The sequence below is a fragment of the Rutidosis leptorrhynchoides genome, chromosome 1 (assembly GCF_046630445.1).
Source record: "Rutidosis leptorrhynchoides isolate AG116_Rl617_1_P2 chromosome 1, CSIRO_AGI_Rlap_v1, whole genome shotgun sequence".
NCBI lineage: Eukaryota > Viridiplantae > Streptophyta > Magnoliopsida > Asterales > Asteraceae > Rutidosis > Rutidosis leptorrhynchoides.
The window spans coordinates 561808424-561833116 of record NC_092333.1 but is presented as its reverse complement, the minus strand read 5'-3'; the positions used below and the strand labels follow the sequence as shown (position 1 = coordinate 561833116).

The following is a 24693-nucleotide window of genomic DNA, read 5'->3' as shown; positions in this document are numbered from 1 at the left end:
GATGATGATGATGGTGGCGGTTTTGTTAAAGGAAAAAGAACAAGAAAACTAGAACATATTACTTACAAGAAAGGAGAGAAAAGTGTAAGTATTTTTGTGTGTGTGTGAAATGAAATGAAGACAAGTGAATAAGTAACACAAAAAAAAAATTTGAACTCTCCCTCCCATCAAATGAGGCCGACGGTTTCAAGGGACTAAAGAGGAAGGTCAAGTGCTCACTTTCAAACATGGGAGAACGGTGTAAGATTAGAACGGTAATAAAGTTAAGTGTATGAGAAAGAGTTCTTGCATGCTTGTAGTACTTTGTCTCCAACTTAAGTTAATTAATCCAAGTTTAAACTTAATAAGTTACTAGTAATGTGTTGGGCTCTCAACTAGTCGATTAAGATAAGTAGGGTGGGCTTCCAAGTCCATAACCATTAATAAAGGCCCAAGTCCAAGTAAGTAACAAATTAAATAAATATAGCCCAAGTAATTAACTAGTTGCATTAGTTAATTAAAAATGATTAATAATAATTAATCATGAACGTAAATAATATTCGAAATATTATTCGTGTAAAGTACATGTGTCACAAAGACGAGTCGGGACAATGTAAAGTCAATTACGATAACAAGTAAATGTATAATAATACATTTATTATAACACAAGTATTAATAATAAATATTAATAAATATACGTTGGAAAATCCAGGGTTGTTACAAACGACCTTTCGGACCGACTTACTACTTGCATACTTTCATTATCGACTTTACCGCTTTTATCACTGTGAGTTATAGCATCCCTTTACTACTTTTTACTATTTTTGGGACTGAGAATACATGCGCTTTTTACGTTTTACTTACTTGACACGAGTACTTAAACTTTACATATGTGTGGGTTATATAACGGCATAAACATTCCCCTTAGCACGGTAACATTTAATCATTGGTTTTGAACCGGTGAACGCGAATATTAGATATGGATCCATAGGGTTTGACATCCCTACTCGGGCTAGTCGCGCTAGCATTTAACGGGTGTTTGATACTTCGAGGACATACACACTCGCCAAGTGTACTTTTAGGGGGTATTATTATTACGTTAAGTTAGTTACCGGGCGCCCACGGATAAGCATATACTTTTCATACTGTTTTGAATACGATAACTCGTGGTCTACATTACTTTACTGTTTAAAAACTATAGCTCACCAACATTCGTGTTGACTTTTAAGCGTGTATTTCTCAGGTGCTTAGACGATGTTGCTTCCGCTGTTAAACTTGATATCTTGGTGTTTTAGAATTGTTGTTATGGACCTGCTGTGTTAGATTTCCGCTGCATTACTTAGAGATGTCTCAATCATGGAACTTTTATCTTGCATTCGTAACTTATGTTATTTTCAAATAATGACTTTGTAACGACCTTTGTGTCACGATATCTTTTGTAAACACTATCTTTTTATGAATGCAAACTGGTTTTCAAACAGCATGTAGTACTTGACCGTGTAAAGATCCTGTTGTTGACGAATCGTACACGATGGTTTTGTACGGGGCGTCACATTTGGTATCAGAGCATCAGTTGTAGGGAATTAGGTTGCATTAGTGAGTCTTGACTGAGCCGAGTAGGATTCGCTGATAGGACTAATCTACAACTTGCTTGTTTAACTGTTTCTGTGGAACTTACTATATGCTACTGCTTACTTTTACTACTATGTGTACTTGCTGTATGCTACTGCTTATTCTCGCTGCTGCATGCTACTATCTGTTTTCGATTGCATGATACTTTTGTAAGATTTTGTTAATATTGCCATGATATGTACTGCTAGGATGATGTAGTGCCTAATTACGTGTTTGATATATGTCTTACTGACATGAAAAAAGTTATTTTTCGTTGTTCAGATGTCAGACATCCTGCCCATGACCTTTGACTTTGAGAGTGACTCAGAGACGACTGTTGCCTCGCCTACGATTGTTGTTGATTCACCGCTACCCGTCGATGACTCTGGCAATTTACCTTCCAGTGGACTCGTGCTTGACCTTATGGATGTCTCAGACGGATACGAGGATCCAGAGGAGATTCCAGCTCCACCCAGCCCTAGACTCCCGGAGCCACAGAACTATTCCGGTGGTACTGTGATTCCTGGGGGAAATGGAGACGGTCCTTTTCATAACGAGTGAGGACATTAGGTCAGACGCCTTGCTGATGGATGTGTCGTGCCAATCCCACCAAGCAGATATCGACTTATGACCACCGTCCAAGCAGATCCACCTTCAGATGATTCATCATCCGACAACTCCAGCGAGGAGGATTCTGAGGAGGACCCTGAGGAGGAGCCAGTGCTGCCGCCCTCTACCCCGCCGAAGAAGCGGTATCGTTTCGATGGTACTATTATCCCAGGGATTAACAGAGGAAGACCATTTGTGGATGCACATGGACAGTTGGTTAGGGTCACAGCCCGTAAGAGGGTCGTACCGTATCCCGCCGATCCATTCGTGCGTAAGACCACCCACACTGTGCCGTCTACATCTGCACCACCTGCACCACCTGTACCATCTGCACAACCTACCCCACCAGCATCCCCCGTCGTCGAGGAACTGACGAGGGAAGTGCATATCCTCCATTCTCGGGTAACTGAACTCGAGGATCAGATGTCCCACCTGATGGACATCATTTACCCACCTTCACCATAGGGCTATTGTATTAGATTTCCTTATGTAACTCTGTCAGTAGTTTCATGTTTTACTCATGTATTGCACGAACCTTATACGGATGTATGCAACTTTCTTATTAATGAATAGAACTTAATGTTGTTTAAATTTTGTACGGTACTGTATGATGATTTTGTGGTATCTGTATCTGGTTGCTTTACTTAATTATGTGATGTGTTCCATACTGGGTGCCTTATGCTATAATATTAATGAATGCGGAATTTTGATGTAAGTCGAAACTTTTGTTCAGAGGAACAATGGCAAACGGAAGAGTCCCAAGGGAAACGCCCACAGCGGCACAGATTGAGGAAATAATTGATGCTCGAGTAGCCGCAGCTATGGCGAATGCCAACCCTGCTCCAGCTCCACCGGCCAACCCAGCTGTTCAGAACGGGTGTACCTACAAGGAATTCCAGAGCTGTAAGCCCCACAATTTCAGTGGTACTGAAGGGCCAGTTGGACTAACGAGATAGTTTGAGAAGTTGAAAGCTGTGTTCCGTGTGAGCAACTGCTCGAAAGTGAACAAAACTAAGTACGCCTCATGTACCCTGTCGGACGGTGCTTTAACCTGGTGGAACACGCTTGCTCAGGCCAAGGGAATTGATGAGGCTTATGCTACCCCGTGGGAGGAGTTTAAGAGTGCTATGATCGAGGAGTACTGCCCTCGAACCGAAATTCGGAAAATGGAAGCTGAGTTTTGGAAGCTGAAGGTTGTGGGAATCGACCTTGATGGCTATAACCGAAGATATTTGGAGTTAGTTTTGATGTGCCCCACGATGGTTACCCCAGAATTTAATCGAATGGAACGATACTTGTGGGGACTTCCCAAGACCATTCAGGGAAATGTTACCTCTTCGAAACCAGCAGATGTTCCGGAAGCTATGCGCATGGCGCACACCCTGATGAACCAGATCATCCGCAAGGAACCAGAGATAGCGAAACCAGAATCAGGAGGTAGTTATGAGAAGCGTAAGTGGGAGAGCAACAAAGGGAAGGTCTTTGATCAGAACCCAGCTAAGAGGCATGAGGGTTTCAAGGGAAACAACGACTGGAGGAACCCCAACCCGAACCCTAGCTTGAACCCTAACTACAAGGGTAGTCTTCCGCAGTGAAAGAGATGCTACAAGCATCATAGAGGGTACTGCAACGTGGTTTGTGAAAAGTGTAAGAGGACTGGGCACATTGGCAAGGACTGCAAGATTACCACCCTAGCTGTGAAGACAAACCCTACTAGACCAAGAAAGTGTTTTGAGTGCGGTCAACAGGGCCACTTCAAGAATGAGTGCCCGAACAAGAAGAAGGATGCCGAACCAGCACGTGGGAAAGGTTTCAACATGAACGCCAGGGATGCCCGTGAGGATCCTGATTTGGTCACAGGTATATTCACTATCAATAATCTACTTGCTTCTGCCTTATTTGATACGGGTGCCGATAGGAGTTACGTATGTATACATTTTTGTTCTAAGATAGAGTGATCGTTAGTACCCTTGGAGGAGAGTATGCTTGTTGAGTTAGCCAATGGAAAACTTGAGAAAGTTAACCAATTTGGCCGAGGAGGCATAATAAACCTAGCCGGTGTGGACTTTGAGATTGATTTAATACCCATCAAATTGGGAAGCTTTGATGTGATAGTTGGCATGGACTGGTTGTCCAAAATAAGAGCAGAAGTTGTTTGTGGAGAGAAGATTATCCGTATACCTCGCAAAGATGGTGTGCCATTGATCGTACACGGAGAGAAAGGTAGACCAAAATTGAACCTCATTAGTTGCATGAAGGCACGGAAAGTCATGAGGAAAGGGCGTTTGCTATTCTAGCGCATGTGAAAAAGTTAGAAACCGAGGAGAAGAGCGTTGATGATGTACGAATTGTGAACGAATTTCCCGACGTCTTTCCAGAAGAGTTGCCTGGGTTACCGCCGCCACGATCAGTTGAGTTCCAGATTAATCTAGTACCAGGAGCTGTACCTGTAGCCCGCACACCTTATTAACTAGCACCTTCCAAACTGCAAGAGTTGCAGAGTCAACTGCATGAATTGCTAGACCGTGGATTTATCCAACCGAGTTCATTGCCTTGGGGCGCACCTATTTTGTTTGTGAAGAAGAAGGATGGATCTTTCCGCATGTGTATCGATTATCATGAGCTGAACAAGCTGACGAGTAAGAATCGATTACCTCTTCCCGGAATTGACGATCTTTTTGATCAACTGCAAGGATCAAGCGTTTACTCTAAGATCGATTTACGATCAGGATATCACCAGTTGAGGGTGAAGGAGAGCGATGTGATGAAGACTGCGTTCAGAACCCGTTATGGTCATTATGAGTTTCTCGTGATGCCATTCGGTTTAACCAACGCACCTGCTGTATTCATGGATCTCATGAATCGAGTATGCAAACCCTACCAGGACAAGTTCGTTATCGTCTTCATAGATGATATCCCCATCTATTCCAGAAGTGAAGAAAAACATGAACAACATCTTCGACTAGTGTTGGAACTTTTGAGATAAGAGCAACTTTATGCCAAATTCTCCAAGTGTGAGTTTTGGCTGAAGGAAGTCCAATTTCTGGGTCATATTGTGAGCAACCAGGGTATCAAAGTTGGTCCCGCAAAGATCGAAGCTATCAGAAAGTGGGAAACTCCCACTACTCCTACTCATATCTGCCAATTTTTAGGCCTCGCCGGTTATTACCGAAGATTCATTGAAGGTTTCTCTCTGATTGCACGCCCATTAACCGTACTGACTCATAAGGGGAAGAAGTTCGTTTGGGCAACCGAGCAAGAGTCGGCATTTCAAACCCTGAAGCAGAAATTAACCACCGCACCTATCTTATCCCTTCCCGAAGGCAGTGATGATTTTGTTGTGTACTGTGATGCCTCGAAAAATGGTTTTGGTTGCGTATTGATGCAAAGAACGAAGGTTATTGCTTACGCCTCTCGAAACTGAAGATTTACGAGCGAAATTACACAACGCACGATCTTGAACTTGTAGCCGTTATCTTTGCACTAAAACTGTGGAGACACTATCTTTATGGAACCAAAAGTACTATCTTCACCGATCACAAAAGCCTCCAACACATTTTCGACCAGAAGCAGCTGAATATGAGACAGCGACGATGGATCGAGACGTTGAACGACTATGATTATGAACTACGTTATCATCCCGGAAGGGCAAATGTTGTAGCTGATGCCCTGAGCTGAAAGAAGAGAACGGTACCTCTTCGTGTCCGTGCCTTGAACATCACTATTCAGACGAATCTCAATAACCAGATCCGCATAGCCCAAGAGGAAGCTCTCAAGGAGGAGAATATTTCTCAAGAGCACTTGAACATTCTCGTTTCTCGATTTGAGGTCAAGGAGACTGGACTCCGATACTTTGCCGGAAGAATTTGGGTGCCTAAATATGGAGATTTACGGAGCCTTATTCTAGACGAAGCCCATAAGTCAAGGTATTCAATTCATCCAGGAGCTGGTAAAATATATCACGACCTCAAGGTTCAATATTGGTGGCCGAATCTAAAGAAGGATGTTGCGACTTATGTTGGAAAGTGTTTGAGTTGTTCCAAGATCAAAGCCGAACATCAGAAGCCGTCTGGATTACTCCAACAACTCGAAATCCCGCAATGGAAGTGGGAAGGAATAACAATGGATTTCATCACGAAGCTACCGAAGACGGTAGGAGGTTATGATACAATATGGGTTATCGTTGACCGTCTTACCAAATCTGCTCACTTCCTAGCCATAAAGAAAACTGATACGATGGAAAGACTGGCGCATCTATACATAAAGGAAGTCGTATCTCGCCACGGTGTACCCTTATCGATTATCTCAGATCGCAATACCCGTTTTGCTTCTAGATTTTGGCGTTCTTTGCAAGAAGTCTTGGGAACACGTCTCGACATGAGTACCGCATATCACCCGCAAACTGACGGACAAAGCGAACGAACGATTCAGACTTTGGAGGAAATGTTGCGTGCTTGCGTTATTGATTTCGGAAAAGCTTAGGAAAAGCATTTGCCAGTAGCCGAATTTTCTTAAAACAACAGCTATCATTCGAGTATTAATGACCTTTCGAAGCGTTGTATGGCTGTAAGTGTCGTTCTAGTATTTGTTGGGCCGAAGTAGGTGAGAAGCAAATCACCGGACCCGAGTTAGTCCATGAGACAACGGAGAAGATTGTCCAAATTCAAGCGAGGATCAAGACGGCCCGTGATCGTCAGAAGATCTATGCCGACCTTAAACGTGGAGATCACGAATTCCAAATCGGCGACCGCGTTATGTTGAAAGTCGCACCTTGGAAAGGTGTAATCCGTTTCGAAAAGCGTGGGAAGTTGAACCCACGATACATTGGTCCTTTTGAAGTTTTGGAACATGTTGAACCCGTTGCTTACCGTTTGGATCTTCCGACTTAGTTGAGTGATGTTCATCCTACCTTCCATGTATCGAATCTGAAGAAGTGTCTTGCTAAACCAGAACTCGTCATACCATTTGAGGAGCTTACGATTGATGACAAACTTCATTTTATGGAAGAACCTGTTGAAATTATGGACCGTGAGGTCAAGACCTTGAAACACAACAAGATTCCGATCGTCCGAGTACGATGGAATGCAAAACGAGGACCAGAGTTTACTTGGGAGCGAGAGGATCAAATGATGCAGAAGTATCCTCACCTCTTCCCGACTCTACCGTTTACCTCAGCCTAAATTTTGGGACGAAGTTTTCATTAACAGGTGGGTAATGTAACGACCCGACTTTTTTGACTTGCTTTTGTGCTTTGTGTTTTCACGAAACTGCGTATTTGTGCGTACTGAGCTATATTATACTCTGGGGACTCCCTACATGTTGATTACTTTCGTTTTTATGTTAAAGCGTGTCATTTATTACGTAGGATACTTAACTTAACCCTCGGAAGCCTTTATGACCGTTAGTGTCACTTGACATTTTTAACGAACTACGTACTGCGTACACGTTTAACTTTTGTCGTAATCGGAATATTATGACTACGAAATACTAATTTTTATTTTATAATAACAATTACTTGGATTTTTGGATGCTTAATTACGCTTGGTAATATACTAGAGCACACTAGTTAGTCTTGTTGGACTTTCTACCTTGTTGGACCTTAGCCCACCTTACACTAGTTAGTGGACTATTTAATTAGCCCAATTATAAGTAACTAGTGACCCATTAATATGTAAGACAAATGCCCATTTAGACAACCATTAACTAAAAAACAAAAAAGTTATCCCCCTTGTCCCCATGTAAACCCACGACCAACCCACCCCCTCCCTCACCTCACCACCTATAAATACAAGCCTTATTCCATCCATTTTACACTTGCTTCCATTTGTAATTTACACACACTTACTCTCTAATTCTTTCTCTAGTTATTTCTCTCTCTAAAAAGTGTAAGTATTCATTTTTCTTCTTCTTCTTCCTCTCTCTCTCTCATGAAATCATCATCATCATCATGGGTCTAGCTTTTTAGCTTTTGATCTTGATTACATCTTGTAGATTCAAACATGGATTTGAATCCTTTAAGAACGTGGAAGATTCAAGCTTTCTAGCTTTGAATCTTCACCTACTTTGTAGATCTAAATCTTTTAGCTTTAATCCTATTATTTTGTTATAAAGATTCAAACTTTTGTTTGTAATCTTCATGTATCTTAAAGATCCAAGCTTTATGCTTCAAGATCTTCAAGAACACTAAAGATCCAAACTTTTTAGCTTAGGGTCTCATTATTATGTTAAAGATCTTAGCTTTTTAGCTTATGGCCTCATTAATTTCATTATTTTGTTAAAGATCTTAGCTTTTTAGCTTATGGTCTCATTACTTTCATTATTTTGTTAAAGATCTTAGCTTTATAGCTTATGGTCTCATTAATCTTGTAAAGGTTCAAACTTTCTAGCTTTGTAATCTTATAACTTGTGTGAAAAGTATCCAAGCTCTCTAGCTTAGGGTTCCATCACTTTATTTGATTTAGATTATGTTCATACTTGTTTGATTGAAGTAAAGTTTGTAGCTTTAGTTGTAAATAGAACTTGTAATTGTGTTAAGACTAAGGATATGATGTAACATTGGTTCATCATCCATCTAAGACTCTTAAATGAGTTGTGTTCTTACTTGGTCTTAACATATTGTGTGTTGATGGTAGAATCTTGGTCAAGGTGATGCTAACCCATCAATGAGTTGTACACTTGAAGCTGCAAGCATCAAGGATGAGAACCGTGATGGGCATCAAGCACCAAGAACCCTACTGGAGCACTTGTTTACTGTTTTTTGGGATCTGATCAGCTTCCTGGACTTCTGGAAAATTGATTTACAGTTAGTTCGTTTCGAGTAGATGACTTTTCATTTAGGCCTCGTCTTAATCCGATATACGGTTTAGGATTTATAGTCCTCCGAAAGTCACTACGTTGTTGTAACGTCGTGCTGAAATTTCTGGCCTACTCGCACTTAAACCGTCGCCATGGTCAAACGAAGACGATTTAGGTTCTGAAAATTGGTCAGAGGTTAGAGGACTCATATACGGAGTCATAGCCACTGACTACGCGTCTTTTCATTTTGTATAGAGGTCGTAGCAGCTGACCGAAGTCATCCTATTGTTTCGATCTCTATTCTTGTCAAACTTACTTAGCTTTTATGATGATGAATGATGATGATGATGACACTTAAACTTAATTTATTCATTTTTAACCTTTTGGGAAAACATACTGACCTAGTGACCTTTGACTTAGGTTGACGACCTTTCGGACTGACTTACTACTTGCATACTTTCATTATCGACTTTACCGCTTTTATCACTGTGAGTTATAGCATCCCTTTACTACTTTTTACTATTTTTGGGACTGAGAATACATGCGCTTTTTATGTTTTACTTATTTGACACGATTACTTAAACTTTACATATGTGTGGGTTATATAACGGCATAAACATTCCCCTTAGCACGGTAACGTTTAATCATTGGTTTTGAACCGGTGAATGCGAATATTAGATATGGATCCATAGGGTTTGACATCCCCACTCGGGCTAGTCGCGCTAGCATTTAACGGGTGTTTGATACTTCAAGGACATACGCACTCGCCAAGTGTACTTTTAGGGGGTATTATTATTACGTTAAGTTAGTTACCGGGTGCCCACGGATAAGCATATACTTTTCATACTGTTTTGAATACGATAACTCATGGTCTACATTACTTTACTGTTTACAAACTATAGCTCACCAACATTCGTGTTGAATTTTAAGCGTGTATTTCTCAGGTGCTTAGACGATGTTGCTTCCGCTGTTAAACTTGCTATCTTGGTGTTTTAGATTTGCTGTTATGGACCTGCTGTGTAAGATTTCCGCTACATTACTTAGAGATGTCTCAATCATGGAACTTTTATCTTGCATTCGTAACTTATGTTATTTTCAAATAATGACTTTGTAACGACCTTTGTGTCACGTTATCTTTTGTAAACGCTATCTTTTTATGAATGCAAACTGGTTTTCAAACAGCATGTAGTACTTGACCGTGTAAAGATCCTGTTGTTGACGAATCGTACACGATGGTTTTGTACGGGGCGTCACTTCCTTCAATCGGTTATTCCGTCTCGATGCATACCAAGCCGCTCATATCTCAGAAAGACTATCTCACTTGAGCACCGGCTGTGTAGGAAATTGGAACTGGATCAGACCCCTACATGTGCGTACACAACTCGAATTAGACGAACTTAATCAACTTATTATGTCTTCTTCCTTTTTTGACAGGTGTGATACTTGAAAATGGAATTTGGACTCATCCAACACTTTCACAACCAAAGCCTCTCACTAATAATCGACAACAAAAAGTTAGAAGAATCTGCATCAAATATTGAAACACTCTGCAACAAAGCCTTGCCTAAGACAATCAACATTTTCGTTTGGAGATCAATAATGAGAAAAATCCTTACAAGGTCGGAACTTGACAAACGTAGATTGGATCTACATACAACCTTGTGCTGACTTTGTAACATGTATGGAAACCGTAGATCGCCACCTGATCAACTGTCCTTCATCTGCATATATTTTGCCACTCATCTTAAAATGGTGGAACTCACAATCACACACCATCGCAAACATTGATGACGCTTTCGTGGAAAATAAAGGCTTCGCAACTACAACGTTGGGCAAAACAATATGGCAAGCAACAAGATGGGCATGTGGTTATTCAAATTGGAAGAATCGAAGCCACAAGATATTTCGAAATAAAATGATCAAACATATTTCCGCCAACCGTTAATAGGGTAGGTTTCCGTCAATAAGCCCGAGTGCAAAGATAACGTGGGTGAAGTTGGGGGTGACTAGATGTTCGCTCTCCGGTCCGGATACCATGAATAAACGAGTTGGAGATGAGGATCTCTAAAGGGTGGCGGACATCTAGTCGATGTATAAGCGAACTCGACTCGGTTTGGGACCTAGTGCTGAGTTGATAAGCGAGTGATGAGGGGTTACTTCAAGAGAGAGAAAGTATCCTGGCTCATTATTAGTGATTTGACTTGACTTGATCCCACTTGTGTTTTGGAGAATAACAGTGGCATATTTATAGGCAAACATTAGGGTTTATGCTGTTCTTGGGCCTTGTTATGCTGACGTGTCATTCCTTGTTGGGCTTTGGCCAATATTGGGAGTCGGGCCCAAGCCTTACTGTTTGTGTTGAGCTTACGTGGAACACGCGTGTCCTGTGTGCGCACTGTCATGTAGTTGGATCTGTACGTGCCAGTGTCCTTGTACCAGACAGACAATGTCCTTGCACTGACACATGTACAGACTTTGTCGGGTGATGGGCTTACACATGTACATTTCCATGAGATGGTCCAAAATGTACAAGTTGCCTATTGACGGGATTACGTACGTACGCTGCCGGGTGACGGCTCATACTGCCGGATGTTCGGTCTTATGTGCACGCACTGCCTATAGGTGGGCTTACGTGCACTTACTTCCGGTTGGCGGGCTTACGTCATTATACTGCCTTCGTCCAGGGTCGTTGACGGGTCATGGATGATAATTCTGGTCTTACGAACGGCTAGGTTGATGACGTTGCGTTAAACGCCATCTAACTTTAGTCTGGCGTAAGTAGTGTACTTGTGTGAATTACGTTTAATGGATTGAGGTATTCGTTCGGGAGATGATAATTCCAACACCAATATTACTTCTTCCACCATGATTTCAAATCTTTTTTCCAAAATATCCCTTAATAAATTAGAACAAAAAGTTTTAAAAATTTTGTGTAAGCCTTTCAGTAAGGGTACTATAGAAATTTTAGGTGGAACAAGTAATTTTTATGTTGGAAATATCAATTCCTCGTTCGTTATGCGTTTTATTATAAAACATGGTCACCTAATATGATCAACTCGGATATATAAGTACAAAGCTTCAACTGAATTTCTAAAAGGCTATAAAACGTTAATCGAATGACATCTATGGTTGATTAACCCAACTTTTTATTTATCATTGTCGAATCATCATACCGGATTTGGTTAATTGCATCTGATCACGTTAATAAGTCTATCAGTTGGAACACAAAATTCGACTGTAATTTAACATAATACTCGACATATAGCCTTCTGTTACTCGTGTAAACTAGCCCAATAGTGGTAGATGGGCTGATCCACTTATTGTACATATTATATAATGAAATATTTTCTTGCTTTTAAAAAAAAAAAAGTGTGGGAACGAATATTTCATCTTTTAAAGTATTTTAGGACCCCAAAAATATATTTTGAGTATGGTGCCAAATGCCTCGGAAGTTGTATAAATCCTTTGAGTAGTTGTACGACAAAATTTTGTCGGGAGTCCCTGTGGTATACTCCAAATTTTGTCTGGAGTCCAAAACTTTGTTTTTGATAAGAGGCGTCCCTGTGGTTTACAATAAGTGTGCCAGGAGTCCAAATCGTTACCTTCTACCATTTACAGCCGTTTGTACGAGACACATGATAAGCACGTGAGGGTATAACGGTCCACACATAATACATTAAACCCTTTCACTATAAAAACCCCTAAATGAAACGTTCAAAATCAAAACCCCAAAATCTCAAAATCCCAAAATCCCAAATCGTTACCTGCTCAAACCCTAATTTGTTCCAAACGACTATTTGGTGCAATTGAACATGGTTAATTGCTTATGTGGAAGACCAGCGGTGATTAAGCTTTCTGGGACTCAAAGAAACCCAGGTAGACGATTCTACAACTGTGCAATTCAACAGGTATTAAGTTTAATTATGTTGCATTTTTGTTAAATGAATCAAGTTTGTGTTTTAATTAAATTGGTGTTTGAATTAACTGGGTGTTTATAGCCATACGATTGCAGGTTTTTCGAATGGATTGATCCACCTTTTCATGTTCAGCAAGAAGCTAGAATCATAAGAGCAGAATCTGAAGCTGCTAGGTGGAAGATAATCTGCATATGTAGTTGGATTTTGTTCATTGTGTATGCCATGTATTCGAAGTAGATTAAGTAGGATCAATCTATATGTAATATTGGTAGTTAATAAGATGATGTTCATTTGGTTCAACTTTTGTATTTTGTATTAAAAATTATAATAAAATCAAATTGAAGAACCATTTGGTTCATTTGGCAGTAAAAATATGGTGTTCATTTGGTTTATTAATGAGTTGTTCATTTACATTTGCACATTTGGGGTCATTTGCAGTCAAGGTTACATCATTAAGACTATTAGAGTTGTTCATTTACATGATACACATTTGGGCAGAAGTCTTGAAGACTATTAGAGTGGCAGAAACTAATTACATTTCATTACATTAAACAATTACAACGTAAACCAAGTACATTTAAACCATCAAAAGACTATTACAGTGGCAGAAACTAAACCATTGTTGTAAAGTACCATAGACGATTACAACAATAACAGTTGCAGCTAGTTTTCAAGTATACAAAAGACTATTACATCAAAAGACTTGACCAAAAGACTTGAAAACTAGCTGTAACTTACTGCAAAAGACTTAAACTACACCAAAAGACTTGGAGTTTCTTGACCTTCACTGCTAGATCAAACTTGTCTCTTTCCACTTGCTTGACTTCCACTACCACTTGATACATTTTGACTGCCATTTGGTTCAGAGGTACATCCCCTTCTGTTATGTCCATACTCTCCACATTTGCCACAAGTAGTGCTCTTTCCCTTTCTAGACAACTTACCATCATTGACAACACTTTCATTTTCACTAAAACCCCTTATCCTATTTTTTTTTGGTCTACCAGGTGAAGGTTTAAATAATGGTGGTAGTAGCTTAGTGGGTGCATCTGATTTTGGCCACATGAGTCTATCATTGATTGGGTTGATGGTGTAACCATAGGTTTGTTTCCAAGTGTCCAAATGGTAGATAGGGTCAAACCATCTCTCAACTGGACCAATTTCTTTTGAATGAGCTGTCATGTTCCAAAATACTGCCACAGCATGCTTACATGGCATCCCTGTAATTTCCCATTTCCTACAAGCACACCTTCTTAACCCTATATCAACTACACATTGGTTACCATGAAGTCCATTAACTTGATAAAGGTTACTACCACTCCAAAGGACTGTCAATTTATTAGCATCCTTCTTAATTGACTGAAATAGCTTGGTTGCAGTTGGGGTTAATGGTCCATTACTTCTATCAATATGATGAATAACATGAACTATCCTTTTCATTAAATACACCCTCACATACTCCAGTGCAGTGATTATAGGTTTGTCTCTACCATCAACCAACCATCTATTTAGAACCTCACACATGTTATTCAACAAAACATCACTCTTTGCTCTTCCTGTACCAATTATTCATATAAGTAATTATTAGTAATTGAATAAAATTGAAGATATATATATATATATATATATATATATATATATATATATATATATATATATATATATATATATATATATATATATATATAGCAAGTACCAGAAAAGTGACTTTTTGACCAAGCTTTTGGAGGTATCTTAGATAAATAAGTGTGTGCATCTGTACTAAAAGCTTTCAAGTCAAGCATTGACTTTTCAAATAATTGCACAGTTGTGGCACTTGCACACTTCCACAAGTGTTGTTTATAAGCTTCACCATTGAAACCTCTTCTCTTCATATTGTCATGAATGTGCCTTAAGCAAAATCTATGTTCTGCATTGGGATACATCCTTAAAACAGCTTCTAATAGACCCTGAATATAACAATAAAACAGTTTATACAATATTAATGAAAGTAAGGTTGATACAAAAACAATGAAACAACATACCTTTTGCCTGTCACTGATGAAAGTAAAGTTTGATTCACTTGTTAACCCTAAATCATCACCCAAACACTCCAAGAACCAACTCCATGAGTTGTAACTTTCTTGATCCACAATTGCATATGCCACTGGATACAGGCCATTATTTGAATCCACTCCCACTGCAGTCAAGATGTGTCCAGTTGCTGGTGGTTTCATGTGTGCCCCATCAAGTCCAAGTAGTTCTCTTCCCATAGCCCTAAATCCATGTTTCAAAGGACCCAGACATACATATATTCTCATAAACACTCTAGTGGATGCATTGGGATCACATTGTTCAGTTAAAATCTTAACTGTTGTATCTGGGTTGGACTTAATTAACTCTAAACCATAATCTCTAAGTTCTGCATACTGAGTTCTGTAACCCCCTCTCATAGTTTCAGTTGCCCTTTTTAGTGCTTGATAAGCCTTAGTTGATGACACTTCCAATCCCAATGATGATTCAAGCTGACTCTTTACAGCTTTGGTGGGTATTTTTGGGTTGGCAGGTAGTTGATCAATCAATTGTGTAGACAAGAAACTATAAGTGCAATGCTTATTTTCCCTAGTTTCTAGACACTCATGTTTACCCACAAAAGTTTTTACACGCCATGTCTCAGAATTTAACTCCTTTGACACTTGCAATACCCATGGACATTCAATATTTAACTTTCTCTTCTTTCCTTTCTCTTTCTTATCTGTTTGCCCTATCTTTTATTTACCTTTATTTGTCTTAAATAACCCACCAACTACCACTTGTTTATTCAATGCTTGACCACTATGACCATTTCCAACAGGTTTTTTATTCAATATTAGACCACTTTTCCTTTCCACTAAGTTACCATTCACAAAATCAGCCACCAAACCTTCACAACCAGCCCTCACCCTAACTAAATCATTTTTTATAAACACAATCTGTCTCCTAGTCTCTATTGAATGCAATTTAATATAATCTTTTACCTCGGTTGCACTTGCAAATGGTTGACCAACATAGAAAGCAGTTTTGGCAACACCTTTAGCCTTTTCTAGTCTCTGGAGCTTTCTAAGCTTTCTTCTTCTAATCCCTTCATTGCTATCATCGAACTCATCTCCACTGTCAAACTCTGACATATCCACAATATAGTCTTGAACAGGGTTATCTTCATCCACAATTAACTCATCATCCTTTATGACAGTAATCTCCTTATCTGATGTAGGATTGATTGGTATATCAAAGAAAGGATCAAAATCATCTAGTAAAGCTTCATCAACATGTCGATGTCGATCACCTTCTGAATCGGATTCCATTTTTTTGTTGGTCTAAGGATTTGATTGAGATTGAGGAACGATTGAGTTTGGGTGGCTATAACCTACAGGGTGTACAGGGTATAAGATGAATATTAGGGTTTTAAATTTAGAGAGTAGACCGTTATACCCTCACGTGCTTATCATGTGTCTCGTACAAACGGTTGTAAATGGTAGAAGGTAACGATTTGGACTCCTGGCACACTTATTGTAAACCACAGGGACGCCTCTTATCAAAAACAAAGTTTTGGACTCCAGACAAAATTTGGAGTATACCACAGGGACTCCCGACAAAATTTTGTCTAGTTGTACTATTGGATAATATGATATGCAACATAATTGAAAAGTAAACCCAATGGTTATCAAGGTGCAGCCAATGAGTGAAGCCTTTTCACTTTTATGACCATAAAATCCAAATTGCAACCTCCAATGCCATTACAAAGTACTGTAAAAGAATTCAACGATATGATTTGTGTTAATGGGTACAATTCAATTTCAATACACCAATGTAAATAAATGGATAATTGTAAGCCCCACTTTATTCCATATGTCTTTCTTTTACACTTTTATTCATTTTATTTATTTTATAAGTTATATACAATACAAAAATACATCAATGTAACAGGCTCACAGCTTTACTTCTTGTTTTATTTGTGTACTATATGTAAATTTATAAAGATGGTTCTGTTGTTTATCAATGATAATGTAGCAAACAGTTAATAAAAAATTTGTTTCTTAGTAGTCTGTTGAAACATTTTACAGTATTTTTAGCAGCGTGGGTGAAAAAAAATGTTTATGATAGATTTGGTGTGTAGTTTATAATAACGTACAAGTGTCATTTATAAGCTAGAATAATTCGTATTGCATTTAAACTATTGCGACTATTTTGTGATCATGTTAAGTTTTCACTCTGGTATCCTTCACTCTGTGCGGGCCAAACAGTTAACCTAAAGCATTTCGGGTACGCTTTGCGCGATGGATGCGAGGAGTTTCTTCCTAACGGATGCGTGGGTGGCAAATGAGAGGATTCGATGCCGATATTGACGTTCTAAAAAAAACAAGACAAGAAACGCATTAATGTATTGTCACATGTCAAATGATGGTTTAGTGACAAAGGTGAACCATACCGAATGGGGAGTGATATGTACACAACTTCAATTTGTTATGTACACAATCAGAATGCTTTACAGTGTTGTACTATACAACATTGTAAAGCATGATGGTTGTGTACATAACAAAAATAGGTTGTGTATATATCATCACCCATAACGAATGTATAGCATAAAATTGGAAATTACTACGGAGTACGTTTTAATTAAATAATGCAAATAACTCTATTGAAAATGAGTCAACCGTTAATATTTGCCAATAAAAGAGTTATTTAATCCTCAACTCTATAAAGACTCGTTCATACAAATCAACATTTAACTTCATTTTGTGTAAAATTGCGAAAAAGTAGCCCTTGAATTTTTATTTTTATTTTTTTACAGCGAAAAAGTTGATTGTATTAAAAAACACGAAAACTTCATCAAAATAATAAAGGCTATCGGAAACATTACAAGGATTATATTAAAAAAGTAGCCCTTGATACGAGAGAACACCACATAGGTTGACCTCGATCTATTAACTACGTCATATTAAATAAATGAGAAAATGTAATATTGATGAGGTTGGAGTATTGTCAATGTAACTAATTGTTGTTTGATAATCAAATGATAGTGAATTCTAGTAGTTGTCGATTGTAGTTGTTTAAAAGGATATATTACAAGCCGTTCTAAAAAAAAGATATATTACCTCCGCGGCTTAAATCCAATAAGTAATAATATAATGCAGTTTTTTAACGGCAATTCTAGGGTTGTCTTTAAAATACTTGGAATATTTGTAACTTTTCGATAATCGTCATATAAAAGTCAACATAAACACCATTTACATGTTTTTTTAAATGCATTGACAACACCATGGATGTAGTTAAATAAGAAGGTCTAACAAAAAAGTTTGATAATTTTGATCAAGTCAAACGTTAATTAGGTACGTATTGGGTCACATGGTCCACACGGCGTAGATTAGTAGTATTAGCAACGGGCCTCAACAGATTTTGTTAGTTTCATGACCAGTCAAAACTCAAAAAAGCACCACTAGTAGTAACGTCATTTTCCGTTCAATACTTAGCGTTTCATCTTTTTATTACTTTTACTACTTCTTTTGCAACGGCTACATAGGATGCTTATCCCTAACGTGGCTCATCATGGGGTCTTTTCTTAAGTGTGGACTTAGCAATGCCAAGTCAAAATTTTATACTCTCTCCGTTTTCAAATCTATTGTCGACTGTTCCGATATCACAATTTAACTTTTTACTTTCATAAATGGATAAAAATAATGTGAAAAAAATCTTTATGCACCTATGTTTCATGTATGACAAAAATATAGATAAAAATAAGGATAAAACTGAAAAGTTAAAAAAAGATATATGTGACGGATACTTTTTTTTAAACAGTGTGTTTTGTATTTAAGGTCAATAAATTTGGGACGGAGAGAGTATAAATTAATGTTACAACACCACAAGAATTCACATAATTTCTACATAATAAATTAAATAGCATATATGAGTAATCAATCATATACATTTTCTATATATTCTTCTTACAATTCTTTCCACTCCATTTATTGGTTCACGTCAATCATTTTGTAAATAAGTTTTCTAAAAAACTAAATGAATCTAAAATATCTCCATAAATACAGAGACTACAAAGTGTGTTTAACATGAAAACACGCTTATTCTAAAAGACAGTGGATTCTAGTCTCATTCATGAAGTGAACATTAGAGGTTCGAGATTCCCTTGATCCTTGCCTGATGTGCTTGACGGTCCCCCATAATGCGCTCACCCGGGGACTTCTTACTCCAACTGTTCCAAGAGTGTCCGCTAGTTGAAGCAATCAGTATCGTGTCAAGCACATTCCAGTAGTGTTGGAAACAGCTGATATAGAATAAGTGATGGGCATATATAACCAAAGATTGAAGTAACCGCCTCCCGCTAAAGCAATACATGCCGATAATGTTATTATTCTTTCAAGATGGAGCAGACATAATTTAATTACATGATATCTTGCGAGTTTTAAAGATATTCTATATGGCTTTAGAATCAGAAATCAATTTCAGGAAAATCTCGTATAATGGGTGTAGGTGTCATCGGCAAGGAAGTTAATTTGATGGCTTCAGAAGTGGTTGTTGTGTTGGTGTTTTACCAACTAAATATCTTGGCATTCCTCTCAGTTCTAACAATTTTTTTTGCCGAATTGACAACCATTGATTACTAAGTTTCACTCAAAATTATCTTCATGAAAAGCTTATTTTTTGTCGTTTGAAGGAAGATTGACCCTCCTTAAATCTATGATGAGAAGTATCAGGATCTATTTATTGTCAATTTTTAAATGCCCCTAGACGATCCTTAAAGGTCTTGAAGCGATTAGATCAAGATTTTTTTTAGGGCGGGAATGATTCCAAGAGGAACATGGCACTGGTCAAATGGGATATTGACATCATATTGTCATGGCTAGTAAGGAGAAATGTAGTGTAAATGTCAAAAGTTTAAAGGAGTTCAATAAAGCTTTACTTCTAAAATGGTGGTGGAGATATCTCATGAAACCAAATGATTTGTGGGATATGGTTATAGGATCTCGGCATAGCAATATCATCGAGTCGTGTTCATTTATGGAGTATGGTCTTACATTGTTGATGTTGTCAAGCAGCTAGATGTGCATAATATTCTTCCTAGCCATTTCATTAGTTGCAATGTGGGTAAAGGAAGAAATATAAGATTTTGGTTGGATAAGTGAGTTGGAAGTTCTACTCAAGCTTCAAGATTTAACCGTCCTTTTCATATGGAGTCGAATAAACAACTGGTTGTTGGAAATCGGTAATGAGATTGGCTTTAGAACTGTGATTATAGGGGCGGAAGGATCGACGATCAGATGGAGGAACTGCTTTCGAGTATTCAATAAATCAATTATCAGACATAGAGGTTCAAAGGGTTTGGACGCTAACACATGATAATACATTTTCAGTTGCATCTGCCCTTAAACATATTGATAGAAATATTTTTCTTTTGGTAGCTCCTTCAATGTCATGGTATTTGTAAGTAACTAGATGGGGTGAATAGTTACTTAGTCCGATTTTTAGAACTTTTTCGATTTAGAACTTGAGATTACTATAGTGTGATTTGATTGATTTGTTTGTTCACAAGTAAAGTAAATGCAAAGATAAGGGATAGAGAACAAATACGGAGATTTATAGTGGTTCGGGAAGATGTTAACTAATCTTCCTTAATTCACTCCTCAATTCTAACAAATTGAGAGTTAGTTTCACTATGATGCTCCAAACTCGATGAAGTGTTCGGATACAACACTAGCTCCTCGATAAGCTGTAACTTATGAACCCTTACGTCCATTTGAAGAATTCACAATCACCAAATGCTCTTGCCACAAGACCCTAATACTCCCTCTAAGTGAAATCTCACCTATCTTCTAGATCCCTTTAAGATGATAGTTTATAATCACTCTTGCTTGAATCACTCTAAGTAGATTACAATAATATATGAATGATATCAGTAAATGTATGAAAATGTAAGTGCAAGAGGCGAGTCTTCAAGTGCTCCAAGGTTTGTCTCTTATATGCAAGAGAAAATCAAAATGACTGACTGCGGCTCACCTCACGGTCGACCGTAGGTCGACCGTTCAGGCCTCTGAACTTTGAATTTGTAGCCGTTTGAGATCTTTAACTTTGTCATTTTCCCTTATTGGATGGCTGCAATTAGATGCCAAAAACATCTGAAAAGACTTGCATTACCCCTTTTATCAAGGATGTATTCTTTTATGTTGACCTTGGCTTAAAAGAGGAAAGTCTCATTGTACTAGTGGTGTGTCATTGATTACCCTTTAAGGCAAATGCAAAATTCTGATCCCTTGACAACCATAAGCTTCCAAACTTCAAGTCACGAGTCTTCAAGGCTTTTGTTAACATTAGTTTTGCATGTATATGTATTCATTAGTTACTTGCAGTCTTCCAAATTAGACCAACTTGTATTTACATGAAGACTTTTGGGAGTTTACACTTATCTCTTACTAAGCATGTAAGTAATGCTTAATGGTTAATCAAGTGGAGAGCATCTATTTAGTAGGGACTTTAATGACCATCTTAAATATTTCATTACTTTTAATTTAAATTTAAAAAGATAACTTTTGAAAAAGAACTTTTAGCCATACTTGTGTGTTTAACATTAATCAAAAGCTAAAAGTGTCATTAAGACGTCATTAAGTGTGATTAACCAAAATTAGCGTTTTAGTGTGTAAGTAACTAGAGGGGGGTGAATAGTTACTTAATACGTTTTTAACACTTTTTCGATTGATCACCAAATTCGATTAACTATGATCAACCAATTCAACTTAAACTTGATGTGTGTAGTGTATATGTTCAAAATGATGAATGAAGTAATGTAAAGAACATAGACACAAGGATTTATAGTGGTTCGGGTGGATGTTAACTAATCCACCTTAATCCACTCCCCGATTACACTAATCGGAATTTGTTGCTTCACTAAGCACTTTTCTCAAAACTTGGTGGAGATCCGATATACAAGTCTTCAACTTCTTTGGTAGACAACAAACCTGATCTTTCTATCCCTTTGAAAGATCAACTCCAACCTAGATCAACTTGTCTTCACCTTGGACAAGTATTAATCTCCAAATAAGATTAATCAACTTCCTAAGTCCCTTTAAGGAAGTAGATCACTAAGCTAGCCTATGCTTCTACTAATTGAATTTACAAGACTTATACACTTTGTAATGATGATCCTAAGACAATACTAGGACATACATTACACTAAGTAAACTCACAAGATTAATGATTTTGATTAGTAAGTTTACAACAACCAAATTCTATATCTATAAGATCATAGAATCTTCTCTTGCTTGATCACATTTGAATAGTAATTAGAGCTCTTGTGATCTCTGGAAATAAGCTTTTGAAATATGCAAGAGGGTCCATTTCATATGCTCTTCAATGCTTGCCTTTTATAGTAGGATTCAAAAAATAGCCGTTGACACACGGTTGCCAGCACAGTCGATCATGGTTCGACTGTGCATGCTCTAGTCTAAAATTGGTATTCGTTGTATGGCCGTTTGACTCAAATTTGAACACCATAGTTTGGCACCTTTACTCCTTCTAGCACCTGCAAAAGAAACCAGACATCCTATACAAGTACTATATGCATTAAGCGTGTATGAGATTTGGTCTTATTGTGTGAAAGTGACATAACACTCCATTAGTGGTAAACCCAACATTCTTGGAGAAGTGTCTTGATTGATATTTTGGAAAATCTTAGATTGGTCAAGACTTAGTTAGTCACTTTAATGCATTTGGTTCAATTCTAGAGACTAGTCAATATGTCATTAACTTCCTAGTTTCAATTAATCACAAGTCATATTTATTTTAAGCTTAGGTAGATTAATTGAATGATGTCTTTCTAAGATAATCATTAAGTATGTAGAGACATCAAAGATAAGTCATACTTGAACAAGCAATCACAATTTGTTACTTAGACAAGACCAAGTAAACAATTGATCATAATTTCATTGTGAACTAATTTACACTTAATTTGTTGGAGTATACTAGTTACTTGAATCCTAACTAGTAAGCACAGAGCAAGCATGTTAATCAAGTTGACAAATTTATGAGTATTAAATATATTAGCAAGTAGCAAGTAATACTCACACATAGCAAGAGATAGTTACTCTAAGATCAATCATATAGATATTTGCACAACTTGTAATTTAAGCTTTTAGCAAGCTTACTTGCAATATAACATATTGCATGATTAATGTGTAAGCACACATACCAACACATGCATAAGGAAAGAGCAATCTCTAGTTGGGACTTTGTGACCATCCTAAATGTATCTAAGTGTATTGTAGGATTACAAGTTTTTACTAGTTACACTTGAAAGCATTTCCCTTAATTAATCACTAAGTCATCTTTAATAGTAATTATTGTTATAATGACATTGGCTTAAGTGTGTTGTGTAACATCCCGCCTTTTTCCATTCACTTTTCCGTTTAACTATTTAAGTTCCGTTATATGTTTATAACACATCTCGTTAATACGCGTTTGAATTATCTCGTTTAGGTAATTCCCGTACCCGTTTCCTAAGTTGAGGGACTAAAGTTGCCAAATGGAGAAAGAGATGATTAGGTCAACTAGTCAACTCTTTCCTCTCCATTCATTTTATCACCTCCCAAATAATACTTCACCTTTTTCTCTCAAAACCCTCAAACCTTCAATCATCATCCAAATTCGTTCAAGAAGGATTCGATCAAAACAAATTGCATATTTGAACTCCTCGTGATCTCCTCTTCGTTTCCATACCGATTTCATCAATTTTGGGTAACTTTCTAAAATCACTAATTCTTGTGTTCTTGAGATTTTTAAGTTATAAGGTTGTTAATTAGTGTCTATGGCTCGAGTCTAGTTTGTTTATGTGATTTATATGCTCGATCTCGTTGTTTTAGTGTAACTAGCATGAACTTGAATTTTGTGGTGTTGTTCTTGAATTTAGGATGATCATATGTTGTTAGATGTTAAAAGTTGATGTTTTAATTGTGTTACTAGCATCACTAGCTTCAATTTGATGTGTAGGTTGCCTTAGAAAACTTCATGAACTTGATTATTGATTTTGGTGAATTTGGGTTAGGGTTTGATGAACTTGAAATGGACTTTTGATGCATTGAATGCCATGGATTATTATTGGTAAGTAGTTAGTTGGATTGTATGCTTGATTACCTTCAAAACGGCATATCATATGTATAAATTGGATTCCCGAAACTTAAATTGCAATTGATGAATTTGAAACTTGAAAATAAACCTTTATTGGTCACTTGACGGGATTGTGGTTATTGTATATGATGTTTTTGCTTGATGAAGAGTGGTTAGTTGTGTTCCTTGTCGAAAGAGCTTTCCGGTGATATAAAATACATGTTCTAATTGTTTGCGGATCATAAAATGTGATTGTTTGTGTTTTGGTTCGTGCAATTGAGAAATTCAGCAAACAGGGCCTGGAAGGCATTTGGGACGCCGTCCTGACTTTTGGGACGCCGTCCCACTCTTCAATTTGGGACGCCGTCTTGACGTTTGGGACGCCGTCCCACACTTCATTGTGGGACGCCGTCTAGCCACTTGGGACGCCGTCCCATTTGGCTAAAACTGGCTGTTCGTTTTAGTCATTTGACGTGAAAATGTTTGCTATGCTACGGACCTCCGATTAACATGAAACTTGGCCAACATGCTCATATATGATTATATAACTTAGAAAAATTGTCGGACATCCAACCCGACCCCGTTGACTTTTCTGTTGACTTTGACCCGACCAAGTTGACTTTTAATCAAACTTAACCAAATAATTGTGCAATCGTTC

At 37.8% G+C, this 24693-nt stretch overlaps 1 protein-coding gene across 1 annotated transcript; it reads right to left on the bottom strand.

Annotated features, from left to right (window-relative positions):
• Nucleotides 1-13706: 13706 nt before the first annotated feature.
• On the bottom strand, nt 13707-16234 carry LOC139844198 (uncharacterized). Its single transcript, XM_071834415.1, has 4 exons — nt 15670-16234; nt 14936-15585; nt 14608-14860; nt 13707-14467 (listed from the first exon to the last, which is right to left on the bottom strand). Exons 1-4 carry the CDS (start codon nt 16232-16234, stop codon nt 13707-13709), a joined length of 2229 nt encoding a protein of 742 aa, XP_071690516.1.
• Between the last annotated feature and the right edge of the window lie 8459 nt (nt 16235-24693).

Coding starts and splice junctions, on each gene's coding strand:
- LOC139844198 (XM_071834415.1), bottom strand. CDS start 16,234: ATGGAATCCGATTCAGAAGGTGATCGACATCGACATGTTGATGAAGCT. Junction 15,586..15,669: donor GTTATTTAAGACAAATAAAG/GTAAATAAAAGA, acceptor GGGTATTGCAAG/TGTCAAAGGAGTTAAATTCT. Junction 14,468..14,607: donor GTCAAAAAGTCACTTTTCTG/GTACTTGCTATA, acceptor TAATTGGTACAG/GAAGAGCAAAGAGTGATGTT.